Below are 23,061 nucleotides of genomic sequence, written 5' to 3'. Positions count from 1 at the left end.
AGAGACCTGCCAGTGAAAGTCCATCGATTCGATGAAGACGACGAAGAAGAGGAGCGTCGCGTCGGTGCATGGCCGCGTAACCTCCTGTCCGTTACTGAATTTTTAAATAACACGCACTTTGCAACTCGATTTTTATGAAAATTCGCCTTGCGGATGACGAAAGATTAGATGCATTTTTAATAATCTTGATCGTTTTCGATTAATAGATTTCAGCATGCTATTAGACTGTCCGAAAAGCGTCTTCCTTTTACAGACACGTCTTCTACAACGATGCATCTTTATACAAACATGAAACCTAATTCTTTTTTTTTTTTTTTAAGATGTTTATTAAACCCAAGATACAATTTTAAATACATTTTGGTATTCACAATAAGCGGTGAATTTTTGTAATGATGTTTTAGACAAAAGTGCCGATACGCAACGGTACGACGTAGCCATGCTATAATATGTGTCGGCGCTTCACATTTTTCGTGTTTATTATAATTTTTGGGTTTAAGCCGCTGGGGGAGCGGAGCTTCTATGTGATTTTGTTTTTATTTGTTTTTTCTGTCCTGAAAACTTGGTCGCAAAATAGGATGTTTCGGTAGCTTGCTTTTTGGGTGCTAACATGAAACCTACTCTGTCGAACGTTGTGATCTTTAGTTTGATAGAACAAAATGGGTCATACGTAATTCGATAAAATAATATAAAAGAGAAATTGTTGTGCATCCATTATTTCCTTATAAAACGAAAGAAATCTCTCGGACGACCTAATACAAAAGATCGGATTTCTTAGTTCCTTAACTTTTAATTCCACGCGTGTTGCTTCCTTTTTTTTCTCAATGACCAATTTTTAGCTTAGATATATTTTCGATGATGTTTCGACATAGAAACATTTCGCTACAAGTCCTTTGTATTTCGACGATTTTTACAATATTTTATTTTTGCAAGTATTTTGGAACGGAAAGGTTTCGTCTTGAAAATGAAAAACCAGCAATTCTTTGTTCTTCATGCTGCAATAAAGCAAGCACAATAAATTTCTAAAAATCGTTGTTCGATCTAGAAATCTATGCGTCACTTTCACACTACAGAATATATTTTTCTACTTGCTTGCTATTTTGTAATTGCCAAAGGCAGATGCGAAACAGAGATAAGAGAAAAATTCAATGAACGACTTGTAAGCGGTCTGATCGAACATGAACTCTAATGCTAATCGGTAACACTAGCGTCATATGAAACGCGTCAGCGATATCTGATTACATCGATCCATTGGTTGAGGATCATTAGTCTCATTTGCATGTCGGTAGATTGGCATGCGGATAAACGACTATGATACACAACTAGTAGTAGTACGATGGCCAAATTCTATCAACACGGATATGCTTGTATTCGAGATTCGCAATTAAAATCTACATATTTATTATAAAACTCATTCAATTATCGTAAAATTCTATTTCTCAATGAATCCTTTACTATGGACAATTCGTGAACTATACAAGTGAATCCGGTTGTAATTTGCAATTAGAAATTTATGTAGACGTTATGTTTTATTAATGAACGATACTATAGTGATGTAATATAGTATTCTGAAATATAGTTATCATGAATAAGTCGAAATGTAAATGAACGTTCTTACACGTTCTCGTGTTTCCATTTTTTGTAGTATACTAAGAGTTTTATAGAGAATTTCGGATTTTTTTCAGCCAAACTCAGGAAGAAAAAGATATTGTACGAACGTGGAACGTTTAAACTTTTACCAAAAGGCTATAATAAAAATACAGAACGAGAGAATGGCGAGGAACTTCGATTACTACGCCAATAGAACTCGAATCACGAAACACGATCGATATGATCGACCTATTCGAGAACATAAATAGTACGAAGATCGTTTCGACAATCCTATACACTTCACATATTCTCTTTCCTATTCAAATAATCCGCTCCTATAGTAACAAAGTATACTTCGACTTAAACTTCGCCCTCGGGCTAAATTTCATTTCGAGGTATCGAAAATTTGTGTCCCATTTCTGTATCCCCTGACGTCTATATTCTACGTCGTAGAAACACTCCACAGATACCACGTGCGTATAAAACGCATTATTGTTTTGTTACATAGCTGAATAATCGCCAAACCGTGGATTTTTATGGTAAATTTAAAGATGCAAAAATTCATAGAATACTCGTCGATGAACGATGAAACGACTCACCGTCTCGGACCTGTTCTTTTAATTATTTGCATAAAAATATGAATTTGCATAAATAACCGTAGTCTAGCAATCACCTACCAGTCTATATCATAGTCATTCAGTTATGTAGAATCGATCCTGAGAAACTTGGCCAGCTAACAGGTGGCTGGTGTCATTAAATGCTCTCCCTTTCGTATTTTACCGTCGTCTCTGGCTCTTGGTCATGTAAATGATTACACGGCATAGTCTCGGCAAACCGAGAATAGAACTGAGCGTGCTGCGTTTTACTTTCCTCGCCGCCCTTGAACAGCGAAAGTCGACGAATTTCCTGCATGCCGTGACTCCGCCACTGCCACGGTACGATCATTTCCATAAATGCTGCGCACATTCCGGAAGGTCGAGAAAGGTCGCAGCCGTACCTTGTCGAGCTAGAAAAACGATCGGCTACTTTCTTTTTCTCACAAAGGCAGCTTAAACGATTTACAAGCTGCCAACGACGATTCGTTTACTTTAGAAAATTTATCGAGGCACCGACATACTTTTTCGTGTGCTCTTTTTCAGAAATTATACACAGTGTACCTTTCGTACCTTATTTACCGTGTACCTTACTTGTTAGTATGTTGTGGTTGCAGGTATCGAGCCGATAAGCGGATTCACGTCCTTCGATAGAATTTCGCGTCCTCGTGCCATTAAGAACTATAGACGCGTACGATCGTGATCGTTTCCATTGTGTTGGATACGATGGACGATGGCATCGTTGGTTTTCCAATATCGCTCGGTGTCTGTTGCGCACTCGTTTTCCTTGACACACCTCGAAGATGAGCCTACGCGTCGTCATAGTTGACGACCCACGCCCGAAAGACCGCTGTTTGCAAGCGTTGAAAGATAAGCGTCACAGTTCAGATGATGATCGTTCGGAAACCTTCCCACCAATCGGCAAAGGGTCGGCGATGGCTGTTAAGGAAGATGCCCCGTTAGCGGAGAAAGCTGGATGAAAGTGAAAGTGTCGGACGCGGGATCGAGCATCGAGCATTTTGAGAATTTTCTGGGTCGTTGACGCGCATGTAGATTGACAGTTAAAAATTCATGGACAAATTTCTTCTTTCGCAATGCGTGTCTTTTGCGATCATTAAATTTTTTTGCGGATTGTTACGCGTTTACGGGAAGTTTGAAAGCGCAGAAGTGTACAGATTGCACGTAACACGAATTTTCTACCTACGTTCTATTTCTTTCTATTATATTTTGGGAGATATAAAAAAATCCGTGGTTTAGCGATTAATAGCTTTAAAAACATAAATAACAGTACAAATAAATTTAGGTTTTTCGCTCTTGTCCTTATTTTTTGAGATACCCGTCTTTCGAGTTTCTTGAGACTTTTTACAAATTTCTTTGTGAGCAAAGTAAATGTTTGTTAATGTCCCTGTAGGAGGCGTTAATCTTTCTCGTTTTCCATATTCATCGACGACCGAACGTTTAATTTTCGCGCGTCAATTTAACACGTAGGACAGCCGTTTCCACTTACCATTTTGATATTGTAAAAATGGGACAGCTAATAAACACGCGGCACGGAACACCTTAACGAGCATAATGATTCTTTCATCTTTTTCAAATTGATCCGACCTTCGCAATAAGATGGAGCAAAACCCCGCAATCTCGAAAATTACACCACTTAATATAGCACCCGTAATTTCGTGTAAAGAACCTACAGTGGAAATGAAACTTAAGTAAATAACACGCCAGAGTTTCTTATACGATGATAATCATTATCGTAATTACGTATAATAATTATTAGTGAATCTGTTTCCAGTTTCTTCTATTTCATAGCATTCGAATATAGTAATCTGTCGATATTAAGATTCGTTCCAATTCTTAAGAAATGGGTATTATTACCTTCTCGTGATTATTTAAAAAAAAGGGACAATGGGCGTTTTATATAAATACGTTTTCGGCCACACGTGAACAGAAATTATACGTTACGTACAATAATACACGTAAAAAAATGATTTCTTTGAAAAATTTTTCGCACAAATCTCAAGACACGGTATAACTTTTAATTTTTTAATATTTTAGATCATTTGCGACATTTACAAGCGTCTACGTAGAAGAATCGGTTCGAATAAAAGAGTTGATTTCTCTCTTATAGTAAAAAACGAACAAATTGTGGCTAAATTCTCAGGCAGGTCTGACGAACACTTGTGCAAAGTTTCAACAAAATCCCTTATTAATGATTTTCTTCCGATATAAGCCATTACCTGAATCTTCCAAATTATGCGTCTTCTCAAGATTCCAGATGCACGAAATAATCCGGAAAATGCTTCATTTTCTTAAAGTATGTAGCTTGCTATTAGGTCATCCGAAAAGTTTCTTCCGTTTTATATTATTTTATCGAATTACGTACGATCCATTTTGTTCTATCAAAGTAAAGATCACAACGTTCGACAGATTAGGTTTCATGTTTGTATAAAGGCACGTTGTTGTAAAACACGTGTTTGTAGAAGAAAGACACTTTCCGGACAACCTAATATATAAAATTATCGTTACCAACGAACTACCTTAAGCATTGATCTTCAAAACGGCCCATTTTCTCAACGTTCGATCTACGTAATAATACAATTTACCGATCTTAGCGAGTAAGCATCGATCTTTCAAATGATCCATTTGCTTGACATTCGATATTTAAGAATCAATTATCTCCGATTCTTCCAATTAGAATTTCTAAAATTTCGCCAAACAATCAAATGCTTTGTCGATAAAACGAAGAGAAAAAGGAAACGGTGAGATCCCTTTACGGACGTTGTAATCGCAAGTTTCCAGAAATCATTTTCCCGTGTCTTCTTGACCATTCGATCGTACGAAAGTCAGTGATCTCGTTAACACAGTTCTCGCAACGATAAGAAATCGCCATAAGTATCGAGGGAATATCCGCATCCGGCGCGATCACCGGAAACTCCATGTCTGCTCGTCGGTTTTTTACCAGCTCGTCGACTCGTCGAGGATAACCTCGTCAGAAGTAGAACCGTCGATAAAAAGTGGCTCACTTTCGTTGCCATTCAAACGCGATCTTACGATCACACGAGCCACCGCAAGGCGGTGGACGACGTTCCGCGAAAGTGTGTTTATTAGGAAAGAGGCTAGGGTAATTAGAGATAAGTGCGCGTAATTGGCTGGACTTTCTTTCCACGGTTGTCCGTCCCTCGAATAAAACGTTTTACTTCTGAATCGACACGCGCTGGAATTCTGCTCTTTGTTTTATCTTTGCTCCTTGCTTTGTTGCGTATGTGGCGCGTGTGTGCCATTAATTGGACACGATGACGATCGTGGGAAATGGAAGATCGGTTTCACTCACGTGCTGGTATTCTGTACGTCGGCTTTTGTATGGATAGTTAAGCGTCGTGGAAATATTATACGCGCGGTTGAATTTACTTCGGTGCGATCGAATATACAGGGTGGTTGGTAACTGGTGGTACAAGCGGAAAGGGGATGATTCCACGCGAAAAAAGAAGTCGAAAATATAGAATAACAATTTTTCGTTCGAGGCTTTGTTTTCGAGAAAATCGACTTTGAATTTCCGCTCGGTACGCCTGCACTTTATCGCGTCTCACTGTAGATCGTTGTCTCGATGGAAAAATTAAAAAAAGAATTTATTCTATATTTTCGACTTCCTTTTCGCGTAGAATCGCCCCCTTTCCGCTTGTACCACCAGTTACCAACCACCCTGTATAAGAATAATTCGTCGTTTTATGAAATTTACGACGGTACAACTTACAAAGTAAAGTTATACCAATTTTCGTGTAAACGAGATCGTCGGTGTCATATTGATTAGTTTAACGTCGAAGTTGGATGTTGTAACAGAGTTCGAATGAGATATGATAATTCGTTTATTCGATTAACAGAAATTCGTGTTGACTATCGAATGGATAATTAAGTGAAAGGGCGTTGATTAAAGGAAACGAAGATATGTTTTATCGTATTCAGTGAAGCAGGCTGTCATTAATCAATCGTTCAGGTAACAGTACGGTGATCCACGCTGGTCTTTCTTGCATTCCTCAAGTGAAAATGGAGAAGCAAATCGGTCGACCCAAAATTCGAGTCCCACCCGGTATTTTTCAGTCCTGGACGCGCCTCAACCGACCGATGACTTTTTCCATCGTTCGATCTTCCAGTTAACTTCTATTTAAAGCGCGATGTTTCTCAAAATTCGCTTCTCCATAAATTTCAATAATAATTTCAAATCACGAAGATTGAGAAAAAGAATTGAAAATAATAAAAAAAAAAAAAAATGAGATGAACAGGATGATTTTCGTGAATTGGTTGAGGTATTGGTACTCGAGACGCGTGTGAAAGCTCGTTGCACTTGCCGATAACCCGTATCTCGTCGCAGGGACATAAATTCCGGACTCAAACTAGCGTAGAATATTGTCGACCCACTTATACACTGTGACTACTTTCACTTGCGCCGAAGAGAAGCGCACTCGCACCAACAATTCCCGAATAATCCTTTCATTCGGTCGTGGTGCCCTTGTTCGGTGAAGCTTTGGTCACTTTCATCGACGCTCGAGCAAAGGAACGTGTTATAGCTGGTGATACAAACTAATCGGAGTGTATACTAATTCGTTGTACAAATATTTCAATTTAAAATGCTGCTGTAAATTGTGAGACAGATCAGTTCGATTTCCGAGTGGTTATTAATACATATTGATCGAGGATTGTTAAAATTTTTTTTTTCTAATACAATTAAATATATTATCGTTAAATGATAATATTAGGTTGCCCGAAAAGTTTCTTTCCTTTTATGAGGAAATAATAGGAAACATTTTCCTTTTTATATCATTTTGTCGAATCGCGTACGATCCATTTTGTTCTATCAAAATAAAAGTCACAACGTTCGACAGATTAGGTTTCATGTTTGTACAAAGATGCATCGTTGTAAAAGACGTGTCTATAAAAGAAAGACACTTTCCGGTCAACCTAATACATTTTGTAATTGAAACGCGTGAATAGAAAATTAAGAAATTGGTTTGTACACGTTGGCAAATTGACGGAGTTGAATTGAAAAGAGTCGAAATATTTATAACATTGATCGAAATATTGTATGCCAAGAGTATTTTATTCTTGAAATAATCGAATGGAGATTCAGTAAGAAAGAAATATCGAATTATTGAAAATATAAATTTGATATTCTTAGAAGCACATTGGGCAGAATAATAATTTGTCGTTCCCAATTTTTTTCTAATTATAAAAATTCACATTACACCAATAATCTCGAGGTTACGGTTATTTTCGAATGATAGAAATATTAATCGACGTATGAAGAGTCGGAATGGTAGCAGTAATTACTTAGCAGCTACTTTCTGCCAGGTTTCTACGAGTCCGTTTCTGTGTCTTATTTTTAATACGATCGCTTGGAGAAAGTTAAACATTAGCAGGTTTCAATTTTTCACCGTGAAAATTGCTCACATCCGCGATTATAATGCAGGGAATCACTGTTACCCTCGTCCGGTTTTATATCTTTCATCGCAAATTAAAGAAGAGATTAACAAAGGACGTTGGTACAATCCTTTTTCTTCACCGCCTCGAAAACATCGTGAAGCCCGCTTTCTTTCGCCATTGTTGTCGATGTTCTAACAATAAAAAAAAAAAATCCATCACGTCGAAGCACAACGATACAGTTAAGAATTTATAAATAATTTTCAAATTTCTAAAAATGGAATAAAAGAGAAATTTTCTCTTCTTCATATTTTAGAAATCGTTGGAAAAAGTTGGAACAGCTCTTTACAAATAAATTATCTCTTCTTCTTTTATTTATTCTTTTTTTTCTTTTTTTTTTTTTTTTATTCGGTACGCCAGAGAAACAAAAATTGTCTCCGAACGGATAACTCACGCGCGTTTTAAACATCGCCTTCGCTGTTCCACTTTTCTAATTGCATAGACACCATTAACTGGCTGACAAGCTATTAAAAATCCACTGATGAATCGGCTCAGAGTAAACGAACCACGTTTTGTAGAGCTAATAAAGCGATTTTTAACCTACTAAACGTTATGCGTACTATCACTTGTCGCTGCTTCTTAGTTTACAGGTTTTCAAGAATTCTACGCAAGTCTTGCAACCACGATTATAAACGAAATTGTTCGATATTTCACTAAATTCTATTTTTAATTTTCTCAACGTGAAATTGTCCCCATATTCTGTTCGCAACTTTCCAAATAATTGAAGAATTATACAGTGAACGATTTACAAGAACTCGTAGACGAATCTCACGATTAAAATTGCATTTCACGCTTTTCTATGCGTCTTGAAAATTTTCCTCTCCAATTTACTCCAAACGATTAAACAATTATCCAATCTCCGATTAATATACATAAATAACGACGTAAGTTTCACGATCACAAGTATAAAGAAAATTACTCGACCTTTGCCCAAAATTCTGTTCTTCCATTTATTCTTAATTTTTAATAATCGAACAATTACCTTGTCGCCAGGTTCCATAAAATGTTCTGCAACACGGTGGATCCAGCGTCACCGCCAGCCAAGATCATATCACAAATGGATCTTTCCTCGCAGTCGTTGAAGGGATCCGTGTATCTCGCGTGTTTATGTTCCACTGGAAGGTCAGCGACCCTCCACTTGGACAAAACGATGTTAGGCTGGCTAAAGGGTTCCGTTCGTGATTAGAATTCCAGTAGACACGTTTCTGGAGCGGAAAAAAACGAGAGTGCACTCACGTAGTGTTGTCGACCTTTACGACATTTGGAGTCAGAGCAGCTATGAGCAGACCGAGAGGCAGAATAGCGCCGATCAAATGGAAGATCTTTTTCCAGGAGGACACTCTGCGAAGAGAATCTCGTGAGCGAATAACATCTTTGAAGTATTGGGTTGGCAACTAAGTGATTGCGGATTTTGTCATTACCACCTAATGACACTTGGCTGCCAACCCAATAATAAAGCAGCTATTTTTATGTATTCAGGAATTTTGGTATTGTTGCAAGGACTGAGAGGAGAACGATAATTTAGGCGTCGCAAAACTGACAGACGAAGAAAGGTACAAGAGTACTTTTTCTCGTGAAAAAGATATCCGCTGGAAACGATACAGTTCTCGAGGTATCGTTGCTTTTAATTTTACTTTGAAAATTATCGACGCTCGTTCATCTTAACGTGACCATTAGTATTTAGAAAATTTTCATCGCGACGAACATTGATTCGCTCTTTGTAAACGATATGAATGAAGTTGTCAGATGTCTAAATTATTTTTGGCTGTTGCAGTGGAAAATCGCGATTTAAAAGAGAACACGGATCCAGAGGAGAAGTAGCAACTTGGAAGATATTTTCAAAAGCGAAGGAAAAGTGTAAAGTCGACGGAACGCTCACCTTTTCTTAACAGGATAAGACGGACGTTCGTCGTTGATAAAATCAACCTGATGATATCCACGGTGTGGCTGATAGATAGGATAAGGATACTTCCTAGTTGTGAGAAACGACGACTCCTGGACATAGACCACCCCGTTACTCGGCTTCCTGAATAACTCGAAATTTTTCAGATTTGACTGTTGCTGATTCTGATGATCGTAAAATCTAGTATAATGTGACATCTTTAAAGGATCAGCGTTCAATTCCGGTTTTGAAAAGCTTCCCTCGTGTTTCTCACTTTCAGCCTGAAATTTTGACGGTTTTCCCCAAACGGTGGACGTGTGCTGATCGAAAACAGGCTTCTCTAAATTCTGGAAGATTTGTTGGTCCGTGGAATCGTACTGCGCCCCCATATTTTCCGTAACCGAATGAGAGAACTGTTGATGGAAAGCTTGATCCTTCGAAGAGTCGTCGTATTCGACTCTGACAGCGTCCAATCCATCGTCTTGAAATTTGACGTAACCATTCTGCGTCGTCCCATCTTTCTTACTCTCTTCAGGTGGTGCAACGACAGTTTCGAATAAATTCTGGTAAGAATTCCCTTGATTACCAGCCTGAAGAGTTTGCAGAGTCTTCGCCGTAGGCTGGAAGACTATTTGGAAATCTTTTAAATGTTGGTGATACGAGGCAGGATCCACTCCATTGTCGAAGTTGAAATGATGAACAGCGTTGAAGGGAACATTACTGATTCTCGATTCCTTAATTTCACCTATGTAGAAAAATTGTTAAGAGTAGTATCGAATGGTTCATTGAATATTAGAATTACGAATATAGCGACAGATAAGTTTCCATTTGTTGCGATAAGAACAAAGTGGAAATATAAAGATAGGAGGATTAAAGATGGGTCGAAGATCTCACACGCATGACGCTCGATTATCTCAATCAAATTTACACGTGTCCGCCATACATCCTAATTCACACGCGCAACAATCTATACTCACTTGCTATCGATAAACATCCGTTCGATTCACTATCGTTTCGCACGAATCTTTCGCTCAAACTCTCTGTTCTGCATTCACTCAAAATTACGATACCACACCTAGATGTACACTGGGTCTGAATTCTCTGGAAATGTTTTCCCTGGCATTGATGGACAGTGTCAGCTTCTGGTAGGTCTGTACAGTTGTGGCGGACTCTGTGGTCGTCGCGGATTCCAACGAAAATTGGTCTTCGGTGGAGGACTCCTCGACGAATTCTTCCACTGGCTTCACCGCCTCGTTTGGAGTTAGGCTGCTTGATCTTGCGTGATCTTTGGCGCGGACTGAGCTTGCGAATAGCAACAAGATGAGGAATAACAGTTTCGCCGTAAGAACCTGCCGATCCATTCTGCGTTGGCGTATTTCGTAGAACGAAAAATGGTGGATGTGTTTAAGATGTTCTACGGCGGTGTGTCTGTTGCACTAAACAGGATCTTCGGCGATTCGGCGTCTTTAACACGCGAGAAACTAGAGTCGACGTGTTCTCTAAAAAGCGTGAAGGTGAAATTCGTCTCTTAATCATCAGCCTTACTCCAATTGCCGTTGACAAAGTGCTCGTTTAGTTCCAGCTGAGGCGTGGGCGAAGGGGACGCTACAGAAAGATTTCGACAACGTATTCTTGCAACACTTTGGCGTCTAAAATTAATTGTACAGAAGGTTTCATTTATAGTAGGAATTCTGGTAGCCTGTTGTCCTAAGACACAGGCCATCCGGTATGTTCCCATTCGCTCAAGTTCATCAACTCGTATCAGAACAAACAGAAAAACGTTTCGCTCTATCATTGCACCGTTTGCCGAACGATTTATCGAACGTACTGTATTATTCCTGAGTCACCCTATACGTAAGATATACAAAGCTACATCTTTGTTAAATTATCACGTCGTTAACATCGAAATACGCCATTTATTATTAACGACGAGGTAAATTATTTTAAGCGTACAAATTTTTCTTATCGTTTCTATCAACTTTTGACTATTTGCATTTCTATCAAATCATTACCATCGCGTATGATACGAATATTACAAATATCTTGTAATTTCTACATACAGGGTGGTGCGGTAACCACGATATTTCAAACACCAGATAATTTAGCAAGCGAAGTGTTTCGAACGAGAGTTAATCGATAAAAGGAAAACCTAAACTCTTTGTATCGACATTTGTAGTGGCTTGAAAACTCGCTGACTTTTGGTTCAAAAGATTTCACTTTGAAATCGAGAAAGAAATTGAAGAATCGTAGCGACCGACTCGCCGGCCACCCAGTATATTTTCAAACTTTATCTCAATTCGTTTCATCTACTAAATATTATAATAAGTACTACTCTACTTTGTATACTTTATTTATACTTTCGTATGTCACGTTGCGTTTCTATATCTTCGAATTGCTCGAATGGATTCATCAAAATCCACAGTCTGTTCGCAAAGGATAACCATAAGCGTTCGAGTATTTTCGCGAGCCTGTGTAAACAAGTTCATCGTCAGAACGTTCATCGGCGGTAGTTTCTAAGCGATCAGATAATTACGATTGTCAGCAGCTTGTCTTCTCTCTGCTTAATACTTGTTTTCATTATCGGTACGTTAACATCTTGGCGAGGTCGGAACGAAAGTGGCCGGAAAAATAAGGAAGAAAGAACGACCGCGAAAGGGGATAGCCTAGATGTCGGGACGATATTCACGCATCGACAACCAGTTTCCATGGAAAGTATACTTGAGAATAACGAAAGGTTTTTAACGCGAGAAGTCACGAAACTCATAGAATAGACCCACGTAACCGACCACGTTATATCGGATTTCTCGGATGGATTCTGGGACACTTTTCACGCTGGCCGCATATAAAACCTGCAATGAAAGAAATAATCGTTTAACGCGTTTCCCAGCTACGCTTTTCCCTGGTTTCACCGTTGCTCGCTCGTTAAGTCGTGGAAATTGCAACGATTAACGATGTATCTCGACATTTTCACGTTCAATTAGGCAATCTTTCAGATGCTACAACTTTGCCTATATGTCGACCTTGTGTTCGTAGTTTCGTAGGATTATCGGCTTATTGGATTGTACACGTGTGAAATTTTCTAACGATTCTATACGTGGCTATAGCTTACGATTACGACGGTTCTATCGGGCTATAAAAGTCGTTCGTAAGTGGATTTAACATTTTCAAGTCGTCTTAACTTTCAGACGTTAAAACTCCCGAGTTTCGAGTATTATTCGTTTTATTATACTCGTAGTATATTATACTGGCAGTGAAACGTAGCTATAAGAGAGCTGGTGATTTTAGTAGGTTAGAAGATTCATCCAGAGATGGATGTGGAATTTTCAAATCTCCGATTTTATCCCTACCGCGATAGAATGAAATTTTCAGAAATGTCGATCTCCTGTGACTCTGCTATCGAAATATCCATAAATATAAGTTCCCTTAATTAATAAATAAAGTAAATAAAATAAGTAAATATTCAAGCGAATCAATTTGAGCGATTCGATCATGAAATAATAAAAGTAATTCGTGATGTTCGCGAATGAGACGAAGAGGTTCGAAGATAAGTGTCGTAACCAGGCAAAGGAAGTCGATCGGTAAAACAAATGGATCGTTAAGGAAGAAACCGACCAGCTGGTTGGATTTCTACGGATGAGGCGTAAAATAGGAAGGAAAAATGTTTTATTACACGGCTTCACGGAATCTAAGCAAAGAGCGGAAAGGGGTGAAAAGACTTTCTAAGGCGAGTTTTATCAGCGAGCGGCGAGAGTCTGGCCTTGTTTCAAACAGAGGTCAAGTCGTGCCCAGGAACTGGTTAAAGCAGATGTTAGATACAAGATAAACCTGTACAATACCAATCCTATGCACGACTTCTTCGTGTCCGAATAGTCATCGTGACTGTCGCCTTTTAATTAACATTCGTCTGAAACTTTCGTTCCGTTTTCTTTCAAACATCAATTACGCTTCGCAGTTTATATATAGGTGTAATTTAATCTTTTAAATTACGAGCATAAATCTATTACGATATACGATAAGAAATATTTATAAATGATCGGGATTATTATGGTAAAATGGAAGCTTTAAGAACTTGTCATTTCGTTCGTCGATATCTTATTATATCGCCACGTCTTATATTCGATTTATATATTTAAGAATTTTTTGCCATTTTAAAACATCGTTCCATCGTCATTAAAAATTATTCTAATTTATTCTATTTACATTTACAAAATTACTTGACATACTTTATACGAGCACATTTATTTACCGGCTTGACCAACATTGATTCACGTTCGCCAATTTCTAATTACTCTGATCAAAAGATATCGTAATTAACAGGTTAAACCATTCTTTATTAAGGAATCTCATTTTTCCGTAAATTAGGCTCAAATAATAATCGCAACTTGTGTTTAACTATCCTCCGTTTAACGGTAGAGAAACTAGAGAATTAATTTTGATCTATTAACAATTCGTAAAAGATTATTATTATTTTCGCTAGCAGATATGAACATTCGCGAGTCTTTGGTTTTAAAGGGAAACGAGACCTTTTTGTATTCTATTTAAAATAGTATCAGATAAATTGTTTTCAAACGATAAAAACAGCTAGAGTACTCGAGAAAAATGTTAGAAAAAGGGAACTGTGAGTTTCTAGCGTCGATTGATAATTTCTCAAGAATTTCAATCGACAATTTTTCCAGATCAATCGCAAAACGTCACAAATGTTTCATTTACAAAACTTGGTCACTTTTTCATTTTTACCATATCAAAATTCTCTTCGTTTTCGCTATTTTTGTTCGCGACGTAGTTCCTTCGATGTTTCTCGTAATTCTAGAAAAATCCGTCGGTTTATTAAAAAAACACAGGACACGCGACACACGAGTCACGAGTTTCTGCACACGATATCCCCTTCCGTTTGGATCGGCCGACAACGAAAGTAGACGATCCCTGCACTTGACAGTCGTCTGTTCTCTCCTTTTTCCAATACGCGTCCTGCTGCTCGTTTTCGCGGTTATCTACGCCGGAGAACGACCCAATTCCGGTTTCGAGTAGGCCAAGCGACCGCACCGTCAGACCGGAATCGGAAGGGAAAAATCCTGGCTCGTTGCGCGTCCATCGGAAGTCCAGTGGAATCGAACGATCTTCGTCTTCGGCATAATACAAAGATTCTTCGAGTTTCTATCAAATCTTTCGGAGCGTTTCGAAAACTGTTGGAGTTTCTTTAAAAAGCATGGAAAATTGTCAACAGCTTAAACTCGAAGTTTCAGTATCTTTCATAGAATAAATTTCCTAATATCAAATTCAAACTTTTGATCTTCTCGCATTTTTCCTTCTTCTATTGTATTTCGTATCTTGTATCTTCCGTCGTGTCTTCCATTCGCATTTCCATGTCGCTTTGTATCTTCCGAAAATCGACGTCGAGTCGATGATCTAAGGTTTCACGTCCGACCAACGAAGAAAAATCAATTTACCGTTTATCGATCCTATGGAATTTGTTGAAATTCGTAGCGACGCTATAGGAAAATATTTCTAATAAAAATATCTGTAACAAAAAGAGGAAGAAAAGATGGTTCGCAAAATATAAGTGTTTGATGGACCGAGAACGAAGCAAGTAAGAAATTCTCGAAGAGAATCCTGCAGAATCATTGACCTGACCTAAGAAATTCCTGTTGGAAGAAAGAAATTAACGGGAGGTTTGTGGGTCGAGGATGCAAAAATGTGAAAATCCGAGCACGTGGTACGGAAACTGCTCGTAAAACGGAAAACGTTAGAGACGTTTCACTGGCGGAGCAAGGTGGAAGAATTTCATGGTGTGACAAGAGATAAAAAAGGGGAAAAACTCACGGGGTTTCTGTGCCGAGAAAGCGCAAAAACAGCGAAACGATCGACTCCCTCTGACTATAAAACAGCAAGGAATTGGTGATTTATCGAGCATGAACATCGTCATGCTCGTTCCTCTACTCCTTTTTCCCTGTGTCCTTAATCGATGAACGAATTCCATATGGCAAGACGACGAAATTCGTCTGTGAAACAATAACAAGGGACTTTTATCGACGTTAGCCATCTTTTCCCTCTAATAACGTAACCATCGAAAACGCCACTATCAAAGTGGAAGAGCCGCCGAATATATTGAAACTATTTTCATTGTTAATCGATTCGCTTTTTAATATCGGAGTTTAATTCTCTGGTTAAAAGGATTCGTCTTGTGCCGCTGTATTTATTAGAAATCCGTGTGAAAGGATTCTCATTATTAGAATCTAATTTTACTATCGGAAAGAACACAATTCTCATTCTCATCTTCATCGTTCTCAGCTGTCGATGATCTACGAATTTCTTAACGTTAGGAGCTATTGGCTTGGCAACTAAGTGACTGCGGATTTTGTCATTAGGTGGTATTGATAAAATCCGCAATCACTTAGTTGCCAACCCAATAGGTTTAGAGTGGAAGGATTATTTTTGCTATCAATTTTGTTAGAAATTTCTTCGAAAATCGATATTATGAGTTTAATTTTCTTTTCAATTTGAAGGATCGTTCCGGAGAGTGGCCATTTTCGTCGGAACTTCGTTGATCAAGGCCTTCTTCAACGTCGTCGATACTTTTATGGTCTGGAGGAAGCTCGATAGCGAGTGTCAGTGCGAAGGAACCGGTTTTTAAAGATCCTCGGTCAACAAAACGCATTTACCGGCAAGATATCTATGAATCGACAAGAATTGTTCATTGAGAAAAATGGAGAACTCCGCCAGCGTGAACGGCTGACATTCCGAATCATAACCAGAAAAACCACCGTGCAAAGTAGCCGTTGATTGTCCACGCTGGAAACAATTAGTGCGTGACGAACCCTGGCTTGCTCGCTGGATTCTATTCGCACCTTGAAGTCAACAAGAGCCGAGGAAACGGACTGCATGGTTCTGCTCCTTAAACTCCTCAGAAACTTACGAGAAACCTAACGCTCCACGTTTTACGATATCCGTTTAAAAGTATGGAAAATTGAAAATTAACGAGAACTGGAAAGCATCGGCGAGTTAAAAATTCATTCAAAATTCCAGAAAGAGAAACGTATTAAACCCATCGTCATGCACAGGCGTCTGCCAAGTAGTTTCGGATATTGTGGCCGTTTCTTTCGTTATAGCGTGTCTATGCGATAACTAAACAGCGAATATTTATTCCTACGAAGACAATTAAAAAAATGAAGCGTAGATAGAATCTGTTTTGTCTACGAAATACTCCAACGACTACTATATACGTCGGGTGGTACTGATAACCGCGTTGTCACTATCCTGGTTTTATCAGTGGAAAGAGGACAAGCGCCGTTGGAGGATTCCGATGGAGGAAAAGTAGTGTACGAGGAACGATCAGCCTAAAAAAGTTATTACGCCGATGATAGGCAACTTGAAAACGTCACCAAACGTAATTTATCGATGAGATGTAAAGCAACGAAAGATAGAAAAAAGAAAAGCTACAAGTCGAAACTGCACGAGATGAAGATCTGTGTCAGTTAGCTCGCCAAATCCTCGCGTAGATGCCCAACTGACAATTATCAGCAGCTAGAAGAACAGAGATACGAGATGAAGAGAAGAATGGTGGACGCGACCGACACGTCCGTTCTCCAGGTGACCAAGCGTACGGAGCGTGGACGAGCTTGTTGCAGCACGTGGTTGCACGAGCGAGACGCAAAATGGACCAGGTGTTCAGGAAGTGGGGACCTGGATTAAAAGCAAACGAGGGCAACGTCTCCGCGACAGAACCATCTCGGACCTTGAACAGTGGAGGTCGACGCGCGGTTCAGCTACCTTTCGGTTCACGTTGCTTACTTCGTGGTTTTCTAACGGGTTCCTGGCTGCCCTTCGTTCCAACCGATCCTACGATCGTTCGTTGGTTCGCTGCAGCCGAAAGTCGCTGCCAGGATTGCAGAACTTGGACGAAGACCATCGAAAACGGTTAGTGTCGCGACGTGATTTACTTTTCGTTCTCTATATTTCACCTTTTACTTTTTTGTTTGTTATTTTTCGTAGCGTTCGAGCAGATCGGTATTTTTTAGGGATGGTCCTTTTCGCGATACATTTTTTTTTTTAAGTAGGATGGTCTTTGGTCTGTTCTTTTTTTTTAAATTTAACGCTTCTCTTTGTTTGCAATGCAACGACGAATGTTTCATGGACCACTCTCGTTTATCTGTAATGGCACGATCGATGATTTTTGGTCTTATCTTCTTGCGACGAATGTTCTACGATAGTTAACATGGCTCTTCTTATTTGTCATAAGTTAGTTCTTACGTATTTCGTGTTTTTAGAAATGTTTTAACTATTTATCAACCGTTACTCTCAAAGTATATTTTCGTACAGAAAAAGTTATCTTCAAACCACTCTACTGGTAGTTTCAAAGTGTCCCGCGAAAGAACTTCCAATTAACAAAGAATTCATTTACAGGTTTAATACTCCTAACGTATTTTCTCGCTATTTACCAAATTTCTTACTTGATATTCAATTTTTGGAAAGGTACCCATTTAGTTCCACAGGATACAACCAACATTCCTATTAATTAAATGAAAAATCCTAAGAAATTTCTGAAAATATCTCTTCCAATGGAAATAAATAAAGAGTGACGTTGTTCCCGAACACCTCGTATACAAAAATTCCCAATGTCTTACTTCCACAAAATACATTCTTTCCACTCCTCAAAGGATCCCAATAAACCCCCTAATACGCTTCCTCTAATAACTCCAAACTGAAAATCGTTCCTTTTTTCCTTAAAATATTTTCCACCATGAAAGATAAATAACCAACCTAATCCGTAATAGAGAAAACCCATTTATCTCCTTGTCTACTAGTCACGAACAGATCGATATCCGCAGAAAACGTTTCTAAACCAAAAGCGTGTACATTCTCCTCGTCTTATCCTTGCAGATGGCAGCGAGAGGAGCGATCTGCCTGCTGCTGCTGGTGACATTGACCCTGAGGGGCTCGCAGTGCAGCGCGAGATACGTCGCGAAAGTGAAGACAAACGCATCAGAGCTCTTCAGGACGAGGGGGGAAAGTCTGAGGGTACTCGACGGACCGATCGCGGCCACGCGAAGTCCATTACAGGAGGCAAAGTCTGTTTTTCAGAACAGCAACCAAAGGATGATCAAGGACTTCCCCAGGAGCGAGGACGAGTCGATTAACGGATTTGAGACGTCCACCTTCAATCCGGACGTGTTGAACAAGTTCCTGGAGGAGTACGCGAGTAAGATCAAGAGCAGCACGGACAAGTATCAAAGATATCCGTTCAGGATCGTGAAACCTGCCGAAGCTCTGTCCCTTGAGGTGGATGATCAAACTACTACACAGTCGACTAATACGAGTTACGATCAAAATATTAAGGACGATGAGGATACTATAAATTCTACGTCCACTGAAGACGGGGTAAGATAATTGTTTAAGGGTTGATTAAGTTAATGACGAAGGGTGTAATATTGTGTCATAACAAAAAAGAAAATCTGGAGAATGAGTAGATGATACATTCATATTTTAGTGTTGCAATTTTCTATAATCTGAATTTTTCTTGCTTATGAGAGACGAAGATTATAATCGCTTACAGGCTTTTTAACCGATTGTTCTGTAATTGACGGTTTCAGTTAAGCGCAACGTTGAACGACACCTTGAAGAGGAACAAGTATTACGGAGCGAATTCGCACGAAGATAGAAATGGTTGGGTTACCTTGGAGGCAATACCATGGTCGAAAAGCAAAATTTCTAAATGGCAAGCGACTCCAAGCACACAGCGGCCCTGGCCGGAAGTGAAACCATGGGACAAACCGAGCATTGGGAAACCTTGGGCCTCGGATTACTCTGTCAGGCCAATCTACGAGAACAATAAGCCATGGTAAATTTGCCTGCGATTTTGCACTGAAGTCGTTCATTTTCTATTCTCTACATTGTCATCCTAATTGAAGTAAATACCAGACCATCCGTTGAAAGGCTAAATCAGCTTCGTCAGAAATGATAAACATATATTTTCTACTTAACAAGGGATTTAACAAGCCAGAAGAGATATTTCATATTATATAGAATCGAATAACATTTTCATTTTCTCAAAGCAATTTATAACATCACGTTCGAATTGCAGGTATGAAAAGCCAAAACCAACTTGGCCAGAGAACACCAACGAGAAACCATGGCAAAAGCCTACCACTCGTCCTGCTTACTATACCGAAAAGCCTGAAGAAACTCAGGCTCAAAAGTGGCCCCCTGAGAGGCCGTCTTGGAACAATTATTCTGACCGTCCAAATAGCGACATAATTACCGACAATCGTCCAGCCAATTTCCCAAGTAACTGGAACAGACCTCAACCAACGAAACCGAGTTATCAATATTTGGATAAATACGCTGATAAAAACCAAGGAGAGGAGAGTAACGATTGGCATAATTTTCCAACGAGATTCGACGATCGTCTACGGCCTCCCACGGAGAGACCAGGATTCTCTCAGTATCAATATGTAAACAATCATCCACAGAGCTATCCCGGAAACGGGGATGGGCAATGGGTATTACTGTCGACGAACAGAGGCTACTCCAAGTCCAGACAAAGGTCGATGAAGATAGATTCGATAGGTCAAGTACAGAACGTTACTAAGAGCGTGGATAGAAAAGAGGAAGAACCTGATCCAGCGATCGCCGTGGTCACGTCGAAGAGACAGGTTAGGCTAGATGATCAAAGAAGTTTCTGTAATATACTTGGAAAAACGTTTGAAAAAATTTGAGCATAGGAAAGATTCTTTGGATGTTTCTCGTTAATATTAAGTATTACCCCTTGCTTGCAACTTTTATAAATTATCGATTGACAAAATGACAATTATAACTGTTTTCTTGATTCTTTCGTGTGTGTCCTAGAAGAGGGATGAAACAGAGTTACAGAGTCGACTAAAAGTCACCTATAATGATAATTGCAATATAATAACTCGCAGAAGGAGGAAAGAGCAATTCTTTCACTTTTGCGTCGTAACTCGCGATTCGTAACACGTTTATTAATACGTGAGCCAGGCTTGCGTAAACGAAAAATCATTTGCGTGTTTGCGAAACGTAATCCCCGGAATTAAATCCTATGGACGAATCAAGGTTTCATTAGTAAAAACGAGAAATGAAGAAAATAGGATTATTCTACCTAAAATATAGTAGAAGCAAAAAGGAGAATTTTGGAGAAGAGAATATATTAGAACAAAATTCTGTCGTCATTTTTTCTTTACAATCGAAGACCCAAAGGCATGGGTGAAAAACATGATAGATTTTTTATATTTCCATATCTTATAGGAGAGCAATTTTGAAGTTCTGCGCGTCATATATATATATATATATATATATATATATATATATATATATATATATATATATATATATATATATATATATATATATATATATATATATATATATATATATATATATATATATATATATATATATATATATATATATATATATATATATATATATATATATATATATATATATATATATATATATATATATATATATATATATATATATATATATATATATATATATATATATATATATATATATATATATATATATATATATATATATATATATATATATATATATATATATATATATATATATATATATATATATATATATATATATATATATATATATATATATATATATATATATATATATATATATATATATATATATATATATATATATATATATATATATATATATATATATATATATATATATATATATATCGCATTGTCTTCGGTTTTGTAATATTTATCGGAAACTGGCAGTCGCTTGATGAAATATCGTTTACCTAGGTCAGGTTGACGGTGTTACCGTCGATCAACGGCACAAATACGACAACATCGCACGGAGGTCTTCTGGAGGTGGAAAAGACCTTCAAGAGCGTGGACCAGAGCCGAAGAGAGTACGAAATGGAGAGGCAAACGGTACCGATGATTCTAAGGAAGAGACCTATCAGAAACACGTTAGGAAATCAAGCATCTAGCTCTGCTGTCTTGGCTGCTGTCGGTGCTGGTAAGTTTGTCATTTGTTACTAATTTATCTAACTACTTTAGAGAAGTAGAACATAGGAATTGTCTGTAGGAAATAGAATTAATATGGTAACATAGCAACAGTAGTATTGTGCATTTAGAAGCGATTATTTAAAGTAACAGAAGGATCAAAATTCTTGAAGAGACGCAGAGAAACATTGTTATTTATCATGTTCCTTACATAGAGAAAATTCACGAATTGTGAACTTGAGATTTTAAAGTTCGTAGAATTTAAGCGAAAGAACTGACGATTTAGAAGTTTAGAAGTTGGGAAAATAACGAGAAGATCGAAAACTAAGATCAGAAGCTAAGATTTAAGGGAATTGATTTCGTTGGAGTAAATTTGCTCCTCTGCAGGAATATTACCGGCAACGATGGCGATGATGATACCCATGTTTCTTGGCCGACGAAAGAGGGACCTAATGACTTCCGGATCGAGGCTCCTCGATGAAGATGATTCAGTGACGAATATTCGCGATCTCAATCCCACGAACGAACATCGAGTCCGTGGAACGAGACTACGATAGGTAAACCAATCTAGAGAAATAAACTCTCTGACAATTCGTGGGAATAGGAATGAGAATACAAGATATAAATAAGAGAATTTAGCAAGAAAAAGAATTTAGAAAAAATAGAACAGACTTCGGATAGAAAATATAAAAAGTAAATTAACATACTAGAGTTTAAGAAAATGTACATGATAGATCTATACGCATAATTTTAAGTATCTATTCCGTAAGTGCTTTACTTTTTATTTGTACGTTAATCAGGTTCTCTATGATAGTTTAGTAGCGGTTAGTTGAATTTTCTCATAGAAAAACGAATGTGTTCTTGCGGATAGAAAAATTAGATTTTTATTACTAGCTTCGATCGTATATATGACATATACACACATGTCAGGGTATTATGTAGACATGCATCTTATTTATTATTTATTTATTTAATCATATGCGTATTTATAACATACTTTACATTTCGTCGTTCGCTTTAATACTTAATAAAAAGCATAAGTACCAACGAAAGATACGATCGAAGAACGAAAGAGTCACTTGGAGAATAAAAAAATAGAACTTTTCGTTGAAAGTTTATCAAAACCTTTAGCGTTCCCTAAAAAACGTTTCTATAATTCGGGGAAAGCGTTCTTGGAATATATCTTTTAATGGAAATTAGATTCTATGCGAGAAATCCTATTCCTTAACATTTATTTTTAAAGCTTGTCGTACTCATTCACGTCCAGGAACAACTCTTCCCCTTCTCTTGATCCCAATTGTACGATAGAAATTTTAATGAAACTATAGATTAATAAATGGACGAAGCAACATTTCTAAGAAAGTTTGCAAAAATTATGATTCTACGCAATAAGAATTATTTAAAACATATAGAAAGAGCAGTTCTCTTCATCGTCAGAGTATTATACTAACAGAGGGTGAGCTGTCTGGTTCTACGAGCTAAAATAACTTCATCATTTTCGTAACAAAGAAGAAATGTTCATTTC

The 23,061-nt window shown here is 38.0% G+C and overlaps 2 protein-coding genes across 3 annotated transcripts; one reads left to right on the top strand and one right to left on the bottom strand.

Annotated features, from left to right (window-relative positions):
* Positions 1–7,698: 7,698 nt before the first annotated feature.
* LOC100746190 lies at positions 7,699–10,895 on the bottom strand. Its single transcript, XM_003492304.3, has 5 exons — positions 10,610–10,895; positions 9,532–10,279; positions 8,889–8,993; positions 8,635–8,814; positions 7,699–7,786 (listed from the first exon to the last, which is right to left on the bottom strand). Exons 1-5 carry the CDS (start codon positions 10,893–10,895, stop codon positions 7,699–7,701), a joined length of 1,407 nt encoding a protein of 468 aa, XP_003492352.1.
* On the top strand, positions 9,153–22,532 carry LOC100744144. Of its 2 annotated transcripts, none has more exons than XM_012389972.3 (7): positions 9,153–9,264; positions 16,038–17,448; positions 18,412–18,909; positions 19,122–19,369; positions 19,613–20,183; positions 21,330–21,549; positions 21,924–22,532. In XM_012389972.3, exons 3-7 carry the CDS (start codon positions 18,412–18,414, stop codon positions 22,091–22,093), a joined length of 1,707 nt encoding a protein of 568 aa, XP_012245395.1. In that variant the 5' UTR covers positions 9,153–9,264; positions 16,038–17,448; the 3' UTR covers positions 22,094–22,532. The 2 variants fall into 2 exon arrangements, with proteins under 2 accessions (XP_012245395.1, XP_012245396.1); XM_012389973.3 differs by having other exon boundaries at positions 21,335–21,549; positions 21,924–22,062.
* The last annotated feature ends 529 nt before the right edge of the window (positions 22,533–23,061 follow it).

Source organism: Bombus impatiens, unplaced genomic scaffold (genome assembly GCF_000188095.3).
Source record: "Bombus impatiens unplaced genomic scaffold, BIMP_2.2 scf_0670, whole genome shotgun sequence".
In the NCBI taxonomy this organism is placed as follows: Eukaryota; Metazoa; Arthropoda; class Insecta; order Hymenoptera; family Apidae; genus Bombus; species Bombus impatiens.
This window is presented reverse-complemented; position numbering and strand designations above follow the sequence as displayed.

Excerpts from the sequence above, each read along its gene's own strand:
- LOC100744144 (XM_012389972.3), top strand. The coding sequence starts at position 18,412 with ATGGCAGCGAGAGGAGCGATCTGCCTGCTGCTGCTGGTGACATTGACC. Across the intron at positions 18,910-19,121 it reads CTACGTCCACTGAAGACGGG|TTAAGCGCAACGTTGAACGA; the intron begins GTAAGATAATTG and ends TGACGGTTTCAG. Across the intron at positions 21,550-21,923 it reads CTTGGCTGCTGTCGGTGCTG|GAATATTACCGGCAACGATG; the intron begins GTAAGTTTGTCA and ends GCTCCTCTGCAG.
- LOC100746190 (XM_003492304.3), bottom strand. The coding sequence starts at position 10,895 with ATGGATCGGCAGGTTCTTACGGCGAAACTGTTATTCCTCATCTTGTTG. Across the intron at positions 10,280-10,609 it reads CAGACCCAGTGTACATCTAG|GTGAAATTAAGGAATCGAGA; the intron begins GTGTGGTATCGT and ends TTTTCTACATAG. Across the intron at positions 7,787-8,634 it reads TTATGGAACCTGGCGACAAG|AACATCGACAACAATGGCGA; the intron begins GTAATTGTTCGA and ends TTTTATTGTTAG.